Source organism: Silurus aristotelis, assembly GCF_946808225.1.
Source record: "Silurus aristotelis genome assembly, chromosome: 16".
Taxonomy (NCBI): Eukaryota; Metazoa; Chordata; class Actinopteri; order Siluriformes; family Siluridae; genus Silurus; species Silurus aristotelis.
Window position 1 is genome coordinate 5,404,509 of NC_139589.1, and position 16,955 is coordinate 5,421,463.

Here is a 16,955-nt window from a genome sequence, read left to right on the forward strand (position 1 = left end):
ACTAATATATGGCACATGACAACACAAATTACATTAAAAATATATGAAATTCCCTAAACCTAATATATGCTAAACATTGATTACATAAAATAATACTTAAAATACAGCAAGTTTATTTGATTCCACATATATGGTGCAATTTTGCCCTTGAAATTTTTAAAACCTTTTCCAAATATATCATTTGCCTTTTTTTTTTTTTTTTTAAGTTAGAATTTTGGCACTGAATAAGCAAATTTGTACTCTACTAATGGTAGAATTAAAGACATTTGAATGACGTTTAAAATGATTTTTTTTAGTGATGTACTTTCAATCTGTAATTTGCATCAAAATGCTACTTCTTCCCGAAAACTATAACAATATCGTTAAAAAGTCAAACTTAATTTTCTTATTCCTGTAATATACAGAGAATTAGGTTAATGCAACTTCCTTTTGAAGGTTTGAGCTGTGGAATATTCTAGAGATTTCATTGGATTTCATTGAACCTGTTATGGCTGAATGAGGGATTTACACATTAATGTCAAAACAATTTTTTGTAAAGTACTTAGCTAATGACATTTCAGGGTTCGGCGTAATTACAGTGGGCTGTAAGTGGGATTTCAGTAATACACAAATACACCTTAATTGTGGAATCCCCCTTAATGTAACTGTAATGTAGACATCAGACTCTAATCACATTTTAGAAATCAAAACCAGCACACTCCTGAAGTGACCTGATCGAGAACATTGGTGAGTTCAGTCCCTTGAAGCAAGCGTGAAGTTGGTCCCAGAGGTGCATTCACTTCACATTCCCACCTGCTCAGTACAGGCAAGCTGATTAACACTGAGGGCGTTTCCTCTGTGTTGTGGTTGCTATCTTGCACTGAAGACCCCTGAGGACACCATGAGAGCTCGGCATATTTGTAGGCTAAATGCACTGGCTCTGCGTAACCCGGGCTCCATTTCCAGACCTCTCTTTCATCTGACAGAATGAAGATCAAAATGTTTGCATTATGAAAATTAAAGATGATTTACATTAGTACTACTGTGCTCTACTGCTTTAGTTATGTCTTACCAAAGTTTTCTGAGGACATTTTTGTGAGATGTTGAGAGACATCTGTCCAGTGGTTAGTCTTTCTTTCAGGAACCGAGATTTGACTCTTGAGTCGCTCCTAATTTGAAATTCAGTTAGCATTTATTTATCCAATTCGACTACATTTAAATTGTAAAACGTAGCTACACATTGACATTATAACATCATGAGCGGTAACGTGAATAACACTGATTGTCTCTTCTTCATGGCACTTTTTAGTGGGTGGGTTTTATTAGGCTCCTGTAGCTAAAATGTTTTGAGAGGTTCATGCTGTTAATGCTCGACGGGTCAGAACTCTTTGGGCCGCAAAGGGGGAACAAGTCAAGTCAAGTCAAGTCAAGTTTATTTGTATAGCGCTTTTCACAACAGACATTGTCTCAAAGCAGCTTTACAGAAAACAACAGTGAAGGTGAATGGTGTGCGTTTGTCCCTGATGAGCAGCCGTGGCGACAGTGGCAAGGAAAAACTCCCTTAGATGATATGAGGAAGAAACCTTGAGAGGAACCAGACTCAAAGGGGAACCCATCCTCATATGGGTGACATCAAAAGTTTGGTCATAAATCTTTCAACAATACAGAACAATTTGTGATCATCATAGATCCAGCATCAGCTTCTCCATGCCAGGGCCTTTAAACACTCGGCATCTACTTCTCCATGATCATCCATAGGTCCATAATCTTCACGAGGTGGGACGTGACTGGAGCTGGCCAAACCTCAGGAAGCCTCGGGATGGGGAGAGAAAGAGAAGCAGTGGAGAGGAATTAGCGTAGCTGCTGTTCATGATATTAACAGCACAAGTTGATAATGTGCATGTGATCAGATGTTCTGGAGCACAAGGTTGTGATGTGATGTGCGTGATGTGTGTTATGTGTAGGCTTTGCTAAAAAGATATGTTTTTAATCTACACTTAAACTGGGAGAGTGTATCTGAACCCCGAACACTGTCAGGAAGACTATTCCAGAGTTTAGGAGCTAAATGTGAAAATGCTCTACCGCCTTTAGTGGACTTTGCTATTCTAGGAACTACTAGAAGCCCAGAGTTTTGAGATCTCAGGGAGCGTGACGGATTGTAGCGTGTTAAGAGACTGGATAGATACATGGGAGCCAAACCATTTAGTGCTTTATAAGTGAGTAGCAGTAGTTTGTAGTCTATTCGAAACTTAATAGGAAGCCAATGTAGGGACGATAAGATTGGGGTTATATGATCGTATTTTCTTGACCTAGTAAGAACTCTTGCTGCGGCATTCTGAACTAACTGAAGCTTGTTTATTAATGATGCAGGACATCCACCTAGTAATGCATTACAGTAGTCTATTCTAGAGGTCATAAACGCATGGACGAGCTTCTCTGCATCAGATATAGATAACATATTTCTTAGCTTAGAAATATTTCTAAGGTGAAAGAAGGCTGTTTTTGTAACTTGATTGATGTGATTTTTAAAAGATAAGTTGCTGTCTAAAATAACTCCCAGGTCTTTTACCGTTGAACTAGTAGTTACAGAACAACCGTCTAAATGCAGGCTGAGATGCTGGAGCTTCTGTGTACTATTTTTTGGGCCGATGAGCAAAATCTCCGTTTTATCAGGATTTAATAGCAGAAAGTTATGGGTCATCCAATCTCTTATTTCTTCAACACACTCAGTTATGCGAGCTAATTGAGCTGTATCGCCTGGTTTGGATGAAATATATAGCTGGGTATCATCAGCATAACAATGGAAGCTAATTCCATGCCTTCTAATAATATTTCCTAATGGAAGCATGTATATTGTAAAAAGCAGGGGTCCCAGAACTGACCCTTGTGGCACGCCATAATTTACTAGCATTATCCTGGATAGCTCTCCATTTAAATCTACGAAATGGTAACGATTTGACAGGTAGGATTTAAACCAGCTTAATGCCTGTCCCTGAATACCGATGTAATTCTGTAAGCGATCGAGGAGAAGATCATGATCTATAGTGTCGAACGCAGCACTAAGATCTAGTAAAACTAATAGGGAGATGTAGCCTTGGTCTGAAGCTAAAAACAGGTCGTTAGTGATTTTAACTAGAGCAGTTTCTGTGCTATGATGGGGCCTAAAACCTGACTGAAACTCTTCAAAGATATTGTTCTCCTGCAAGTGGTTACATAACTGGGCAGCGACAATCTTTTCTAAAATCTTAGACATAAATGGGAGATTTGAAATTGGTCTGTAATTCGATAGCGTGTTTGGATCCAGATTAGGTTTTTTTTTGAGGGGCTTAATAACTGCTAACTTGAGGGATTTAGGGACATGACCTAACGATAGTGAGGAGTTAATAATATTTAAAAGAGGCTCACCAGCTGTATATAACACTTCCTTCAGTAGTTTAGTGGGAATTGGATCTAACTGACATGTTGTTGATTTAGCTTTCATAATAGCATCATACAGCTCTTCCTGTCCTATACATGTAAAACAGTGTAGTTGTGGGGTTGTAAGTACGATTGTGTCAGGAGATGCTGTCAGAGGTTGAACTGCCACAATTGTTTTTCGAATGTTATCTATTTTTTCAGTGAAGAAATTCATAAAGTCTTCACTACTAAACTGTGATGGAACACATTTTTCAGATCCCTGATTTGTTGTTAATTTAGCGACTGTACTGAAAAGGAACCTGGGATTGTTTTTGTTATTTTCTATGAGTTTGCTCAGGTGTTTAGCTCTAGCAGCTTTTAGCGCCTGTCTGTAGCTAAGCATACTGTCTTTATACGCAATTCTAAATACCTCCAATTTAGTTTTCCTCCATTTTCTCTCCAGATTACGTGTTGTTCTCTTTAGGGCATGCGTATGACTATTATACCAAGGTGCAGTTGCTTGTTCTCGAACCTTTTTTAACCGGATGGGGGCAACAGTGTCTAAAGTGCTAGTGAGGATAAGGTCTATGTTGTTCGCCATCTCATCAAGATGATCAGCATTTATGGGTTTAATGTGAAACTGAGATAAATCAGGCAGGTTATTTATGAATCTGTCCTTAGTGGTTGGAATAATAGTCCTACCAAGTCGATACCGTGGTGAAACACGGTTAATCTGCTCTACCGGTAGTGTGTACAGTAGGAGATAATGGTCTGTGATGTCATCATTCTGAGGTAAAATATTTATATCAGTGACGTCTGCTCCGTGGGATATTATTAAGTCTAGTGTGTGGTTAAAACGGTGGGTTGGTCTGGTGACGTTTTGTTTAACTCCAAAAGAGTTTAGTAAATCGACAAATGATAATCCTAGGGCATCGTTTTCATCATCTACATGAATATTAAAATCTCCTACAAGCAGCACTTTATCAAAGCTGATCAGGAGGTCTGAGAGAAAACAAGCAAACTCATGAAGAAAATCAGCGTAGGGTCCTGGGGGTCTGTACACGGTGACCAGAGCGAGTTTTCTATGCATCTCTGAAAGTGCAATTTTAAGAACGAGCACTTCAAATGATTTAAAGCTGAATCCTAATCTCTGACTAACATTAAGAGAAGCACTATAAATGGTTCCTACACCCCCCCCACGACCAGTCTGACGGGGCTCATGCTTATAAACATATCCTGACGGTGTAGACTCGTTTAGACCCATATAATCACCTGGTTTAATCCAGGTCTCAGTGAGACAGAGTGCATCGAGATTATTCTCTATGATCATCTCATTTACAATCAGTGCTTTGGGTGCAAGTGATCTAATGTTTAAAAGACCGAACTTTAGAACTTTGTTGTGTTTGTTTATCTGGCATTTTTCAGTTTTAACTGCAATAAGATTATTTCTGGATCTTGTGTATGTAATTCTTGGTTTTACTACCCGAGGAATAGATATGGTTTCTATAAACTGGGCTGTGTGTGAACTTGTAACTATTTGGTCTGTAGTATGCGTGTTCTTATAGTTGAAGATTTCTTGATGTCTTACCAGTCAGATGGTGTGTAGTATCCTAGAGATGTTATCTGATAGCACTGCTGCTCCAACTCTGCTGGGGTGCAGGCCATCAGGGCGGAAGAACCTAGGACGCTCCCAGAAACAGTTCCAGTTATTAACAAAGAGAAGTTTATGTTCTCGACACCATGACTGTAACCATTCATTTAGAGCTAAAAGTCTACTAAACTTCTCAGCCCCTCGCTGGTAAGTGGGAAGAGGTCCTGACACAATGATCCTCGTTGTGGGTGATGTGCTGCGTACCGTCTCCACCAGAATCCTGAAGTCCCTCTTTAAGATCTCCGTTTGCCGCAGCCTGGTGTCGTTTGATCCGGCATGGAGAACAACCGCTCCGAAGTTCTCGTTCAGGATCGCGGGTACCTGCGCAGCGACATCCAGAACACGAGCACCAGGAAAACAGCGAGTGTGCACCTTACCTTTAGCTCGGGTAGCGCGGACATGCCGGACGATGGAATCTCCGAGAATAACAGTGTCGCGTTCCGTCTCGCGGAGGGGGACGAAGCGGTTCTCGGTCGAGATCTCGAAGGCCGGTGGTGGAGGTGGAGACGTCCTCGATCGGGGCTTGGCTTGTCTCTTCCGCCGCGGTCGCATCCAGGGTCCATGTTGCACCGGTGCCGGAGTTGTAGGTGCGCTGGGCCTGGGCATAGAAGCACGCGGAGTTGATGTGCTGGGAGCGTTAGGTTCAACCTGGGAGTACAACACAATATTAGGCAGCTGGTCATAAAGTTATGCCTGATCGGTGTATATTACCTGTTTTGTATTCACTGTGTGTGCTATATCTTGACACTGGCTTGATGAAATAAGCATAGGATTCTTGTTTAACCTGCATAGAGAGGAACATGCACAAGAGTGTTGTAAAAAAAAAAAAAATAGAGGATAACTCCTACACATCTTTAAGCAACTTCTATCAAAAACATACCTGTGGAAACAGACTGCTTCTGAATCTGTGTGCAGCTTTTGGTCCAGAGTTAACCACGTCTCACTGAGAAAGTGTGGATGTCTGCTTAATACTGAATCGTGGGCAACTTCATCTAAATAAGAAGTTAAATGGAAGTCCTCTTCATGTGTGGGAATGTAGGGGGCTAGACTTTCCAAATCCAGGTCATACACATCCTAAAATAAATGAGCACATTGGTGTCACATAAATGTCGCAGTGTAAGCACATCTTCATGAGATCAACTGATTAAACAATGATAACCTTTCTGACTCCCCACCACAGTCCAAGTCTAACCTCAAACCTGACATAACTCTACAAAAGACTATCATCTTTTAACAACTTTCACTATGTTTTACCACAGTGAGATGTGTGCATTGCTAGCTCATTGCTAGCAAGGGGAAGGAACAGTGCAGCTGATTTGCCTAATGTTTTAGCCAAAGACATTCTGCTGGTACACATTCTGCAACCGTATTTGGAATTGATAAATCAAATATTTGCCTATTTAATATTTAATTGTATCTAAAGAATTGTACAATAAACAATGCTTGATTAACTTGCATCTGATAGTTGCAAGTATATATTTTTTAATAATATTTTAACCACTGATTTCATAGCAATGAATTCAAAGAAACATGTAATTTTATGTTTTGAATACACTAGAAATTCTAAGTAGTTTAATTTATAGTTGAGACATTCACATTTAAAAATTCATGCATTAAAAATCCATATAGAATATATTCAAATAACTGTGGCCATATAGTTACTTCAGTTTGTGGACTATTTCATGTTAAATTCAGTTCAAAATACAAGTAAAGCATCAAGGGCTAGCGAGGATAGACAAATCAAACTGAAATGTCGGTTTATTCTATGCTCAATTAGTAAGAATTTAATGCCATTTAAAATGTATAGCTTTCGTGTACCTGCTACACTCCCTTTTAGTTCAAATGTAGGTCATGATAATATTAAAGTAATGTACATGCACTCACGTAAGAAAATGAGCCGCACAAAGCAGTCCTTTGTAGAATCTCAGTATAACTGTTGGTGTGCTGGTCTGAAAAAAATAGATTAACAATGAGCGTTTTTTTGGTTCAAGCTGACTAATGGGATCTGATCACATTTGATCATTTCAATTCAATTAAATTTTATTTGTATAGCGCTTTTAACAATCAACATTGTCTCAAAGCAGCTTTACACAGATAATGTGGTGATAAAAAATTTATATGTTCTTTGTAAGTGTAAGTTTGTCCCTGATGAGCGAGCCGGTGGCGACTGTGGCAAGGAAAAACTCTCTGAGATGGCATAAGGAAGAAACCTTGAGTCTCATATGGGAACCCATCCTCATCTGGGTTGCACTGAATGTCCATGTATTGCAAATATACGATGTTTCAGGGTACAGTGATGGTGATCAGAAGCAAACTGTAGTATAATTTACCGCTTTCACACGGAGAGGCCACAAAGCTGGTTCTCTCGCCAGTGGTTGTAGATGTTACTTGATTGGTCTCATTATGTGTCCCTGTAGTGTTTGGTGGATGTAAGGAATTCAGCAGGCCCTGCGTCTGTTCCAGTGAAAGCACCACATCTGGAAACTCGACTCCACTGTAAATAAAGACAGACAGAGTGAGATTACTGGCTGTTATATTCTATTCATTGGCTTAACCGATTTCGTAGGTGCATTACATGTGGTGGTTTGGGAAAACCCACTGGATGTTGCTATGCCTGAAATTTGAATTAAAGTCCAATTTTCTTCCTTATAAACCTGTAGGGGGTTTAGGGGTCCGAAGAGAAACATATTACTAAACATATTAAGTATTACTTTTCAACAGGTAGTTAATAAAGTTCAAATAATTCACCATGTGATGGGTTTTCCACAGCCACCATACATCTAGATACAATTACACATTCAAATTTAGACCTTAGAATATAGTTGATGCACACGATTCTCTCTGGCTTTCCTGTGCGAACGTCATACACAACTGTGGCATCCGTCTCTACCCAAACGTAGCCGCCGTGCTTCTGTAGGAGACGATACTTTCCAGTGTACACCTGGCCTTTTGAAAACACTGCCCAAAACATTTAAAAGACCTATAACAACTGTTCATCACTTATTATCACCTTTTTAAACACCATCAAAACATGTAAAATTCTGGGAATACAGAAAGAAAAAAAACAATCCAAGAACATACTAGTAAATGAGGACAAATCATGATCAATAAAGCATACTCATAAATCTGATATTTTCTACTATGGAAATGTTTCAAAACATGTCAAAAATATTAGGCCCGTTTCTACACTTTTTATTAAGGAAAATATCCTAATAAATTGTAGTATTTCATTACTAGGCAATGTGCAACAAGAATTTCTAGAAATAAGTAAACATACACCCACCTGTCATAATATTATAACATTAGAACATTATAAAGTGAATATCACTGATTATCTCTTCATTGTTAGTAGGTGGAATATATAAGGTAGCAAGTGAAACTTTTGTCCTCAAAGTTGATGTGTTAGAAGCAGGAAAAATGGACAAGCGTAAGCATTTAAGCGAGTTTGACGAGGGCCAAATTGTGATGTTCAAACGAGTGGTTCAGAGCATCTCCAAAACAACAGCTCTTTTAGGGTGTTCCTGGTCTGCAGTGGTCAGTATCTATCAAAAGTGATCCAAGGAAGAAACAGTGGTGAACCATCGACAGGGTCATTGGTGGCCATGGCTCATTGATGCATGTGGTGAGCGAAGGCTGGTCTGTGTGGTCCGATCTAACAGACAAGCTCCTGTAGCTCAAATTGCTGAAGAAGTTAATGCTGTTAATGCTCAATGGGTCTGGAGTGTTTTTGCAGCATAAGGGGGACCAACACAATATTAGGCAGGTGGTCATAATGTTATGCCTGATCAGTGGTCATAATGTTATGCCTGGTCTGTGTATCTGCCAATAGAAATTAAATGTCCAGAAAATATATATTTTTGCTGCATATACTCATTACTTACAACAGAGGTGTGCCTTGAAGATATGCTGGCAGTCTGATGGATGATAGTACTGGTATACAGACTGACCGTACAGCTCAATGTCACTGAAGCCCGTCAGTTCCAAGACCCTACACGGGAGAAACAAAAGAAGCTCCATGCAGTAAAAGTGCAACTTAGAATTAGAATAATGGACTTGTCTGCTATAAGATGTACCCAGAATGGCAGTAGGTGAACTTCATATCTGGCTCATGGATGCTCAGGAATGTTTTGAAATTCAGATGAGCTTCATTCTCAATGATTTTTTGCACAGGTACTGATCTGCACAGGAGAAGCAGATAGCTGGTTCCCTGAAAAGATGACGACTTTTTGTTTCCAGTGCAATGAATCACCTGTGGACACAAAGGCAAGTGAGATGTTAAAAAGAACACAGCAAGTAGTGAGGCTTGGAAGTCTTCATTTTGCTGTCAGGAAGAAATACCAATATTTACCTTTTGGATCTAATAGGCAGGGAAAGAGGGTTACCTGCCAGGGAGTCAGCATGTTTTTGACTGCACCTTTGATTCGGAAGAAAACCTCACATTTCTCTTGGTCTTCTCTCCCTTGAGTTGCAAGAACAACAGTAGTTGGATTACCAATGTGAAATCATATTTGAGTTGCTATTTCCTCATTGTATAAAAGATAGACTTAACAGAATTCCTACCTATTATCCTTGTAAGTATTTCTTTGATCTCCTTGTGATCAGAGGGATGAATGAAATCAAACAAACTCCGGCCAATCAAATCCATCTAAAATGGAGAAACAAACCGTCACCTAATAATTCGATTAAGTACATGACACAAGGGTAAATGTGACATCACCTGATATCAAAAGATGGAATGTATCTCAGCAGAAATGCTGCCAATGAGTCACTCACAGTAGTGTAAAGGTAATTTGTTACTGTACTTAAGTAGATTTTTCAAGTATCTGTACTTTACTAAAGTATTTCTATTTGGGGAGACTTTAACTTTAACTTCAATGCATTTCAATGTCAAATATCTTTTTACTCAAATACATTTTGCGAAATCAGACGTTCCTTTTTACTTATCAGTGAATAAAAACTCAACTGTTCGAACACGCAGCAATCCAACAATCTTGTTTTGATTGCTGCTTGGTGATATCTCACCAGAACTCAGTACGAACATACAGTGTCATTATTATCATTCTAAGAGTAACATTAGAGCCATTTCACATAATCTAAGTTGATCAAGCAAGTCTTGTGAAAGAAATGATAATATGACATTCTAGCCATAATAAATCATTTGTATACTTTGGATACTTATGTACATTTCAAGGCAAATACTTCTGTACTTTTACTCAAGTGAAAGATTACTTTTACTTTTATTGAAAAAAAATACTGTATTTTATAGTGGATTGTATCTCTGTTTAAACTCAAGTACATGGTTACTGACTGTTAGTCGATTGTTGCAGTACAATTCACATTCACACATTTGTGTAAAGAGGCCACCACAAGATCACAGCTGATCAGATATTTCTGGTTGGAGGACCATACTGTGATGAGGGTCTGAGTATATTATGCATAACAGCATTGTTTTTGTTGACTATTTGCTGACTATTAATAACTGATCAATATATAAAATGTGAGATTTATTGAATTGCTTTACTTCTGTATTTTTTTTAACAAATTTTCTGCAATAGAAATTTAATAGGAGCAATTGGAAAATTGGATTTCTTCCACCAAGCAAAGATGATCTCTGATTTTTGGATTGTGCTGGTGGTGGGTAAGCCTTGTTACAAAAAATAGATTTAGTTTCTTCAGGGTACTTTAAAGAACTGTGTGTGTCACTGTAAGGTTAAGAAATTTTTCTAACCAAAAAACTATCCAGCCAAAAGCAGTCTCAGATATCAGCCACTAAAGGAGGGTTGAAGGATAACTAACAGGGAAAAAGATGAGCTAAAGTCTCTAAGGAGACAGACCAGCAGAAAAAATTGGCAGAAATTGTAGTGTTTACACCCCCCAGCATTTCCAAAGGTCAGGAACCAGTGAAAATATTTTGGGCAAATATAATGATATTAAAACATTGAGCAAACGCATGATACAGTGACTGAGAAAATGCAGACATGTTGGGCATACACTACGTGGACAAAAGTATTTGGACACCTGAGTTTTCTAGCCATATGTGTTTTTTCCCCAAACTGTTGCCACAAAGATGTACACAATTGTTTAGAATGTATTTGGAAACCCAAACCTGTGACAATGCCCCTGTGCACAAAGCCATCTCTATAAATATTTGCCTTACATGGGTTAGAGCAGTGGTCCCCATCCACCGGGCCGCGGACTGGCACCGGTCCGTGGGCCAATTGGTATCTAATTCTAACCGATGTTTTACATTGGAAAATTACCGTATTCCCTCCGCCACATCTGTCTATGACTCACTCTTGATGCATGTCATGATGCCTCGGTCACATGTCTTACTTCCATTCGCTACCTTCTCAAAGGGGCTGCTCCGGCCGCTAACACATAATACATTACCACTAAATTGAAACCCCCAAGCTAGCAAAATTAACAAAAAACAACACAGTGGATTCACGTTTATTATTATATTTAGAAAATACCAATTGTTTATGCCAGTCGTATCATTTTATTTTGTTGTATTTATCTGCCACACGGCCCGTGGAAATATTATCTGACATTAATCCGGTCCGTGGCAAAAAAAGTTTAGGGACCACTGGGTTAGAGTGAAGAACTCTTCAGAGTTCTGACCTAAACCCTGTTGAACGTCTTTGGGATGATTTGGAACTCTGAATGAACCTTAGGCTGTATGTTACGGTCAGGTGTCCAGAAACTTTTATCCCTATGTTGTAGATAATAAACGCAAAATGAAATATATGTAATTTCAGTGTTATTGGTTACTGACTTTTTGGACACTTTATTAGTCATTTATACATACATATACAAATGTTATTTATACATATATACATTTAATCTGCCATCTACCATGATTTTGTCAGGAACAAACAGGGTTGGGATGCAGGTATAGGACTTATCAAACGAAGCAAATTTTGAAAGGGCAAAACAAAATCAAAGGTGATAGACAGACAATGTAAAAGGTAATCAGCAGACAGGTTACACATGCTATGTAGGTGGTATTAGAGATTAGAAGTCTAAGAAGACTAGAACAAAGTAGTGGATCATGTGAATAGGCTTATATTTCACTGTTATGATGTAGATTCTACAAGCAAACTGCCCTTTTAATGTGGAGAGTATTGTCAGTTGGGTTTGAGCTGACAGAAAGACTACGGTGAAATAGAAACCAAGTGGGTTGAGCAGAATGCTTACAGGGTTTTGCTGCTGTCAGCCAAGAATGTGAATATGAAGCTAAAGTGAGGACAGGCTCAGTGAAATTCTCCAGCTATAGATTTGGAAAAGACCAGTCATGATTTTTCAAATGGTGAAATGTTTGGGTTTATGTCTACTGTATTCTTAGATTCCTGTTAAAACCATTGTCAAAGTCAATCAAAGATGATCTGATGCATTGCACTACTGTCCATACACCTTGCTGGCTGATTGGATAATTCCATTAATGTGTAGGTATGCAGGTGTTCCAATATGTCATATGTAATATATATGGTAAGTATCCCCGTTTTCTTAAAAATGACTAGAATAATGACATATTGCATTCAGTCCTACCTGTTTAATTCCTATATGAGAGATGACATCCTTTGTGATGAAGATAATCTTGCCACACAAGGACATTAAGAGCAGAAATCCTTCAAGTGTTTCCAGAAACCACTTCTCGATTGGTTCTGGCAGCTCCCCTGCAAAAACACTTGGCCATTTAAGGTTCTGGCTTATATAAAGCTGTTATTTGCCCAAACAGCAGCTTCCTTACCCTGAGTTTCTGAGATCGGATGCATCACAGATTCCTCTGCTGTGGAGTCTTGAATGTCCAGTAGAGCTCTGAGGTGCAGATACGAGCTAGCGACTCTAATGATTGAGGCTTTGTCCAACTGATCTGCCTCATAAGAAGCCAGAGGAAGCAGGGCCGCTAACTCTTTGAACAGCTGACTTTCTTTCTCCCGTCTGCTTTGAGCTGCCACCCGGGACCGGGCCTTCCTACACTCTAAGCACATTCTGCGGGGGGAAAAAAGCATATTTTTTAGCTCAAGACAGCTGTGACAAAAATATGAACGTTTTTATCATATTTTCCTCAATTTGTTCACCTGTCAATGGTTGATCACCAGCCCTAATATACAACAGTTACAATTGAAACTGCTTCTTTGACCGGAGAAAATGCTATCTGCCCTCTTCTGCATACATGATCGTACAGGTGCCTGGCTAGTTTTACTGTGGTTGACATCCTACATTACACCAAAACCCCAGCGCATGGTCAGGTTTGCTTCCTTGGCTCTTGGTCATGAATAGTTTATCATGTCATGGTTCAGAATTACAATAGCATTAATGGTACAAATTGAACTCTAGAGCAAAGATGACCAAACTTGGGCCTGTGGGACAAAGTTGGCATGTAGTAACCTTAGATTTATAAGAAGAGGTAAAAAATACCTTTTGGAAAAATGTTTTACAAATAAGTTCCAGCTTCATGTCTCTCTTTAGACGTCACTGAATAGCTATATTAGTTTTTAAACATTACTAATATTAAATACATAATATTTCTTTCAATTTATTTTTAAATATCATTAAACAACAAGGAACTATGGCAACTTTTATTCGAATATAATATCATTTTAAGCCAATGGCCCTCAATCAATTTCGATTTTAGGCCCTTTATAGGAAAAGGTTTGGGCATCTCGGCTCTAGAGCTTTCTTATTCCTAAAATGTCCCACTAAACAACATATAAGGTCGTAGCTATTAGTATTTGTAGGCCTATTTGTAAGTTATTGGCACTTGGATTAAACCTATACAAGTCAAATGACAAGTCAACTCGTCAATAGCTATCAAAAAGTTCTTATATAAAATTATATAATTATATTAAACTTTGACATTGGTCCACCACTGACACAAAGTAAAAAAATATCATGGATTTGCTTGTTATTCTTTATAAATCCCTTAAACTCTATTTTGAGAACCACAGTTCTTGCATATTGCATGCTTGCGTGAGTGCTTGCTTTGGGACGTCAGAATTGCGTCATTTTGTCTTATCACTACACACACTGGTGACCTGCATTCCCTGATTACAGCATTAAGCCTCTTTCAAAGGGTAATGTCACTAAGGGGGTTGTCTACTGTGTCCTTTTAAAATATTAGCATATATAATACATAAGGTGTCCATATTGAATCATATTCCAGTAGTGTTGCATATTTACATTTACATTTGTGGCATTTAGCAGACGCCCTTGTCCAGAGCGACGTAAGTGCTTATAATATTATAATATTTACTTTAATATAATATAAAGCAATATTTTGCTGCTTTAATGTTGAGTCAATCAAATATATTCATAAAAATGTAGTCAGTGTTAGACTGTGCTTATTCTTTGTTAGAGTACCTAATTTAAATTGTAGAAGATTGATATTTGAGTATAAAATAAAGAGACTCTTACTCATTTTGATGCAAACACCCATTCATAAAAACAAGCATTTTCTTTTAACAATGAACATGAATGAATTAACATTTTAATAAGATTCCTTATAAAAGTTTTAACATTTTTATTGCAAATATCAGATCTATATTATGATCTATATATTCTTTTGTTTTGCTATTCAAAACATAACATTTCTTCTCATTCGAATTTATTAATTAACTATATATATATATATATATATATATATATATATATATATATATATATATATATATATATATATATATATATATATATATATATATATATTAGACACACACACACACACACATACACACACACACACACACACACACACATATATTCAGAATTCTTTTTTGTTTTACTGATGCGCCGAAAAAAATCAGAATCTAAAACGTTTACAAGAATATTTCGTTTTCATGCTTTATGTTCAGTTTGGTTTCACTAATAATTAAACACTAGTACAAAAACATGAACAACAATATTAAATAAAAAAATAATAAATAGTATTAAAAACTTGAAAAGTATTAAATGAAGGTACATATAGAACAGATAAAAATAGGCGATTAAGTTGCGATTAATCAGGTGTTAACTCATGACAGTGTATATATTTCACTCTCAGTGTGCACTGTTAATGCATCCTAATTATTGAATAAAGTTTGAATATTGAAGTATTGGAAAAACTTACCTTACTCTTTTCTTACTTTCTGTGCAGAACTTTCCTTGCTACCAGTAAAAAAGAAATCCCTCAGAACAGTTTCTGGTTGCGTCGATACATTATGAGTTCTGACTATGTACGTCTGTCTAATTCTGTCTAGTATCTTGAAGAGTAAGAATATGAAGGCCTTTAGCTGGCATAGAAACGTGGTTAACCAGTCACATGTTTGTGTTCACAACCATTTCTGATATGGAGTCCTAGAGCTCCCCACCTAGAGACCGTTGCACTAGAGTTTACAAGCAATATTGTTTTTTAAAGAAAACCAATATGGGCATCATGAGATTCTGAACACTGCTTTGCAAGTGACAATTTTGACATAGGTTACATAGCATATTAAAAGCAGGGTATATGGAAATTTGTGATGAGAGTGGCTTGTTATGTTTTTCAACCAAAATTACAGACAATCAGATTACTGTCGTAAACAACATTTCAACTGAAAATTTACGAAAATCTATAAACAAATGCTTATTTTAGTGTTTTAGACCTGGCATAACTAACGATGGAGACACTGTAATTCAGATTAGTTTCTGATATTTTTAAAACCTCTAACAGAGCATTACCAGTCCTTTAATTCAATGAGTAAACAATCTTTTATTATTAATGTAGTAATAGAATGCAGTTTACTATGATACACTGTATAGACAAAAGTTTGTGGACACCAGTCTATTAGATTTGTATGTGCATTTTGGAAATCCCATTCAACATTATGTCCCTATTCGCTGTATATTAACCTTTACTCTTCTGGGAAGATGTTCCACTAAATTTTGGATCATCCTTGTGATGATTTATGCTCATTCAGACACAAGGGCATTAGTAAAGTAAAAGTTCTGATGTAAGGTGAGGAGGCCTGGGGTGCATTAATTCTTCCACTGCAACTTATGTAAACCATATCTTCATATAGCTGGTTTTATGTACTGGGAAATTGTCAACTAGTTTGAGTCTTTTAGTTCAAGTGAAGGGAAAATGGAACATTCTTTGACAAGTAAAGCCTTGCTATCTTTACAGTAAATGTTTGGAAGCAGTAAAATCTAGATCTTTCCAACTGTTAGAAACTAGTCCAGAACTATCCACATTAGACCCCCAAATCTAGGGCCTTTTAGAGCAGAAGTGCCTAAACATTTCCCTATCAAGGGCCAAAATCAAACTTGCCTGAGAGCCGTGGGTCGAAAAGAAATTTTGCATTATAACAAATGTTATTTTATATTTTTTGTTGCCATGGTTACTATTATTATGATTTAAAAATAAATAAATCAATGAAAAGTATGACTCTGTAATCTGCTTAACTAATGCAGTTTTATTTTCAAAGTTCAGTCAAACGTATAGTTTGATGAGAAACAATTTGCATTATAGTACAATACAGCTTTTCAATAACCTCTAATCAGAGACATGAAGCTGGTCTTTAGTTTTTTTTTTTTTAGCATTGTTTCTGCATTTTTACTGTATAGCGTGTGTAGCATTTTTATTTTAGTATTTAGGTAGATTCATTTGTTAGTTTCAATTTGTTATTTTTATGTATTAACTTTAATTTTTTACTTTACTTTTTAACTTTTTTTTCTAGATCTTCCTGTGCAATACTTTTGTGCAATGAGCTACATAAATAAGCTTTAATTTTTTTTATACAGTTCAAGTTTATTTAAAAAATAATTATACTAGCTATAATGAACAAAGTACAATTCTTTGCAGCTTTTAAATACTAAACTATAAAAATCATCAGTGTATGGTTTAATTTGAAGAGATCCCGCCCCTCGTTCATACGTAACTCACCACTTATTGGCTGAAATGTGCATCAGT

At 37.2% G+C, this 16,955-nt stretch overlaps 1 protein-coding gene and 1 long non-coding RNA gene across 4 annotated transcripts; one reads left to right on the top strand and one right to left on the bottom strand.

Annotated features, from left to right (window-relative positions):
- Window positions 1–90: 90 nt before the first annotated feature.
- On the bottom strand, window positions 91–15,302 carry hif1al2 (hypoxia inducible factor 1 subunit alpha, like 2). Of its 3 annotated transcripts, XR_014537218.1 has the most exons (15): window positions 15,135–15,302; window positions 12,777–13,018; window positions 12,575–12,702; window positions 9,587–9,671; window positions 9,409–9,485; window positions 9,100–9,275; window positions 8,908–9,014; window positions 7,837–7,984; window positions 7,357–7,520; window positions 6,911–6,975; window positions 5,907–6,100; window positions 5,738–5,810; window positions 1,052–1,148; window positions 246–958; window positions 91–185 (listed from the first exon to the last, which is right to left on the bottom strand). XR_014537218.1 is itself a non-coding variant. In XM_083564593.1 (14 exons), the coding sequence occupies exons 2-14, from the start codon at window positions 13,015–13,017 to the stop codon at window positions 684–686; spliced, it is 1,830 nt and encodes a 609-aa protein (XP_083420719.1). In that variant the 5' UTR covers window position 13,018; window positions 15,135–15,292; the 3' UTR covers window positions 91–683. The 3 variants fall into 3 exon arrangements, 2 of the variants coding, with proteins under 2 accessions (XP_083420719.1, XP_083420720.1); XM_083564593.1 differs by having other exon boundaries at window positions 91–958; window positions 15,135–15,292; XM_083564594.1 differs by having other exon boundaries at window positions 91–958; window positions 15,131–15,292.
- LOC310739069 lies at window positions 7,533–8,444 on the top strand. The gene is made up of 2 exons (XR_014537233.1): window positions 7,533–7,682; window positions 8,264–8,444. It is a non-coding gene; the product is annotated as an uncharacterized lncRNA (long non-coding RNA).
- Window positions 15,303–16,955: the final 1,653 nt, after the last annotated feature.

Excerpts from the sequence above, each read along its gene's own strand:
- hif1al2 (XM_083564593.1), bottom strand. The coding sequence starts at position 13,017 with ATGTGCTTAGAGTGTAGGAAGGCCCGGTCCCGGGTGGCAGCTCAAAGC. Across the intron at positions 6,976-7,356 it reads GGCCTCTCCGTGTGAAAGCG|ACCAGCACACCAACAGTTAT; the intron begins GTAAATTATACT and ends TATTTTTTTCAG. Across the intron at positions 1,149-5,737 it reads ACACAGTGAATACAAAACAG|GAGCGACTCAAGAGTCAAAT; the intron begins GTAATATACACC and ends ATTTCAAATTAG.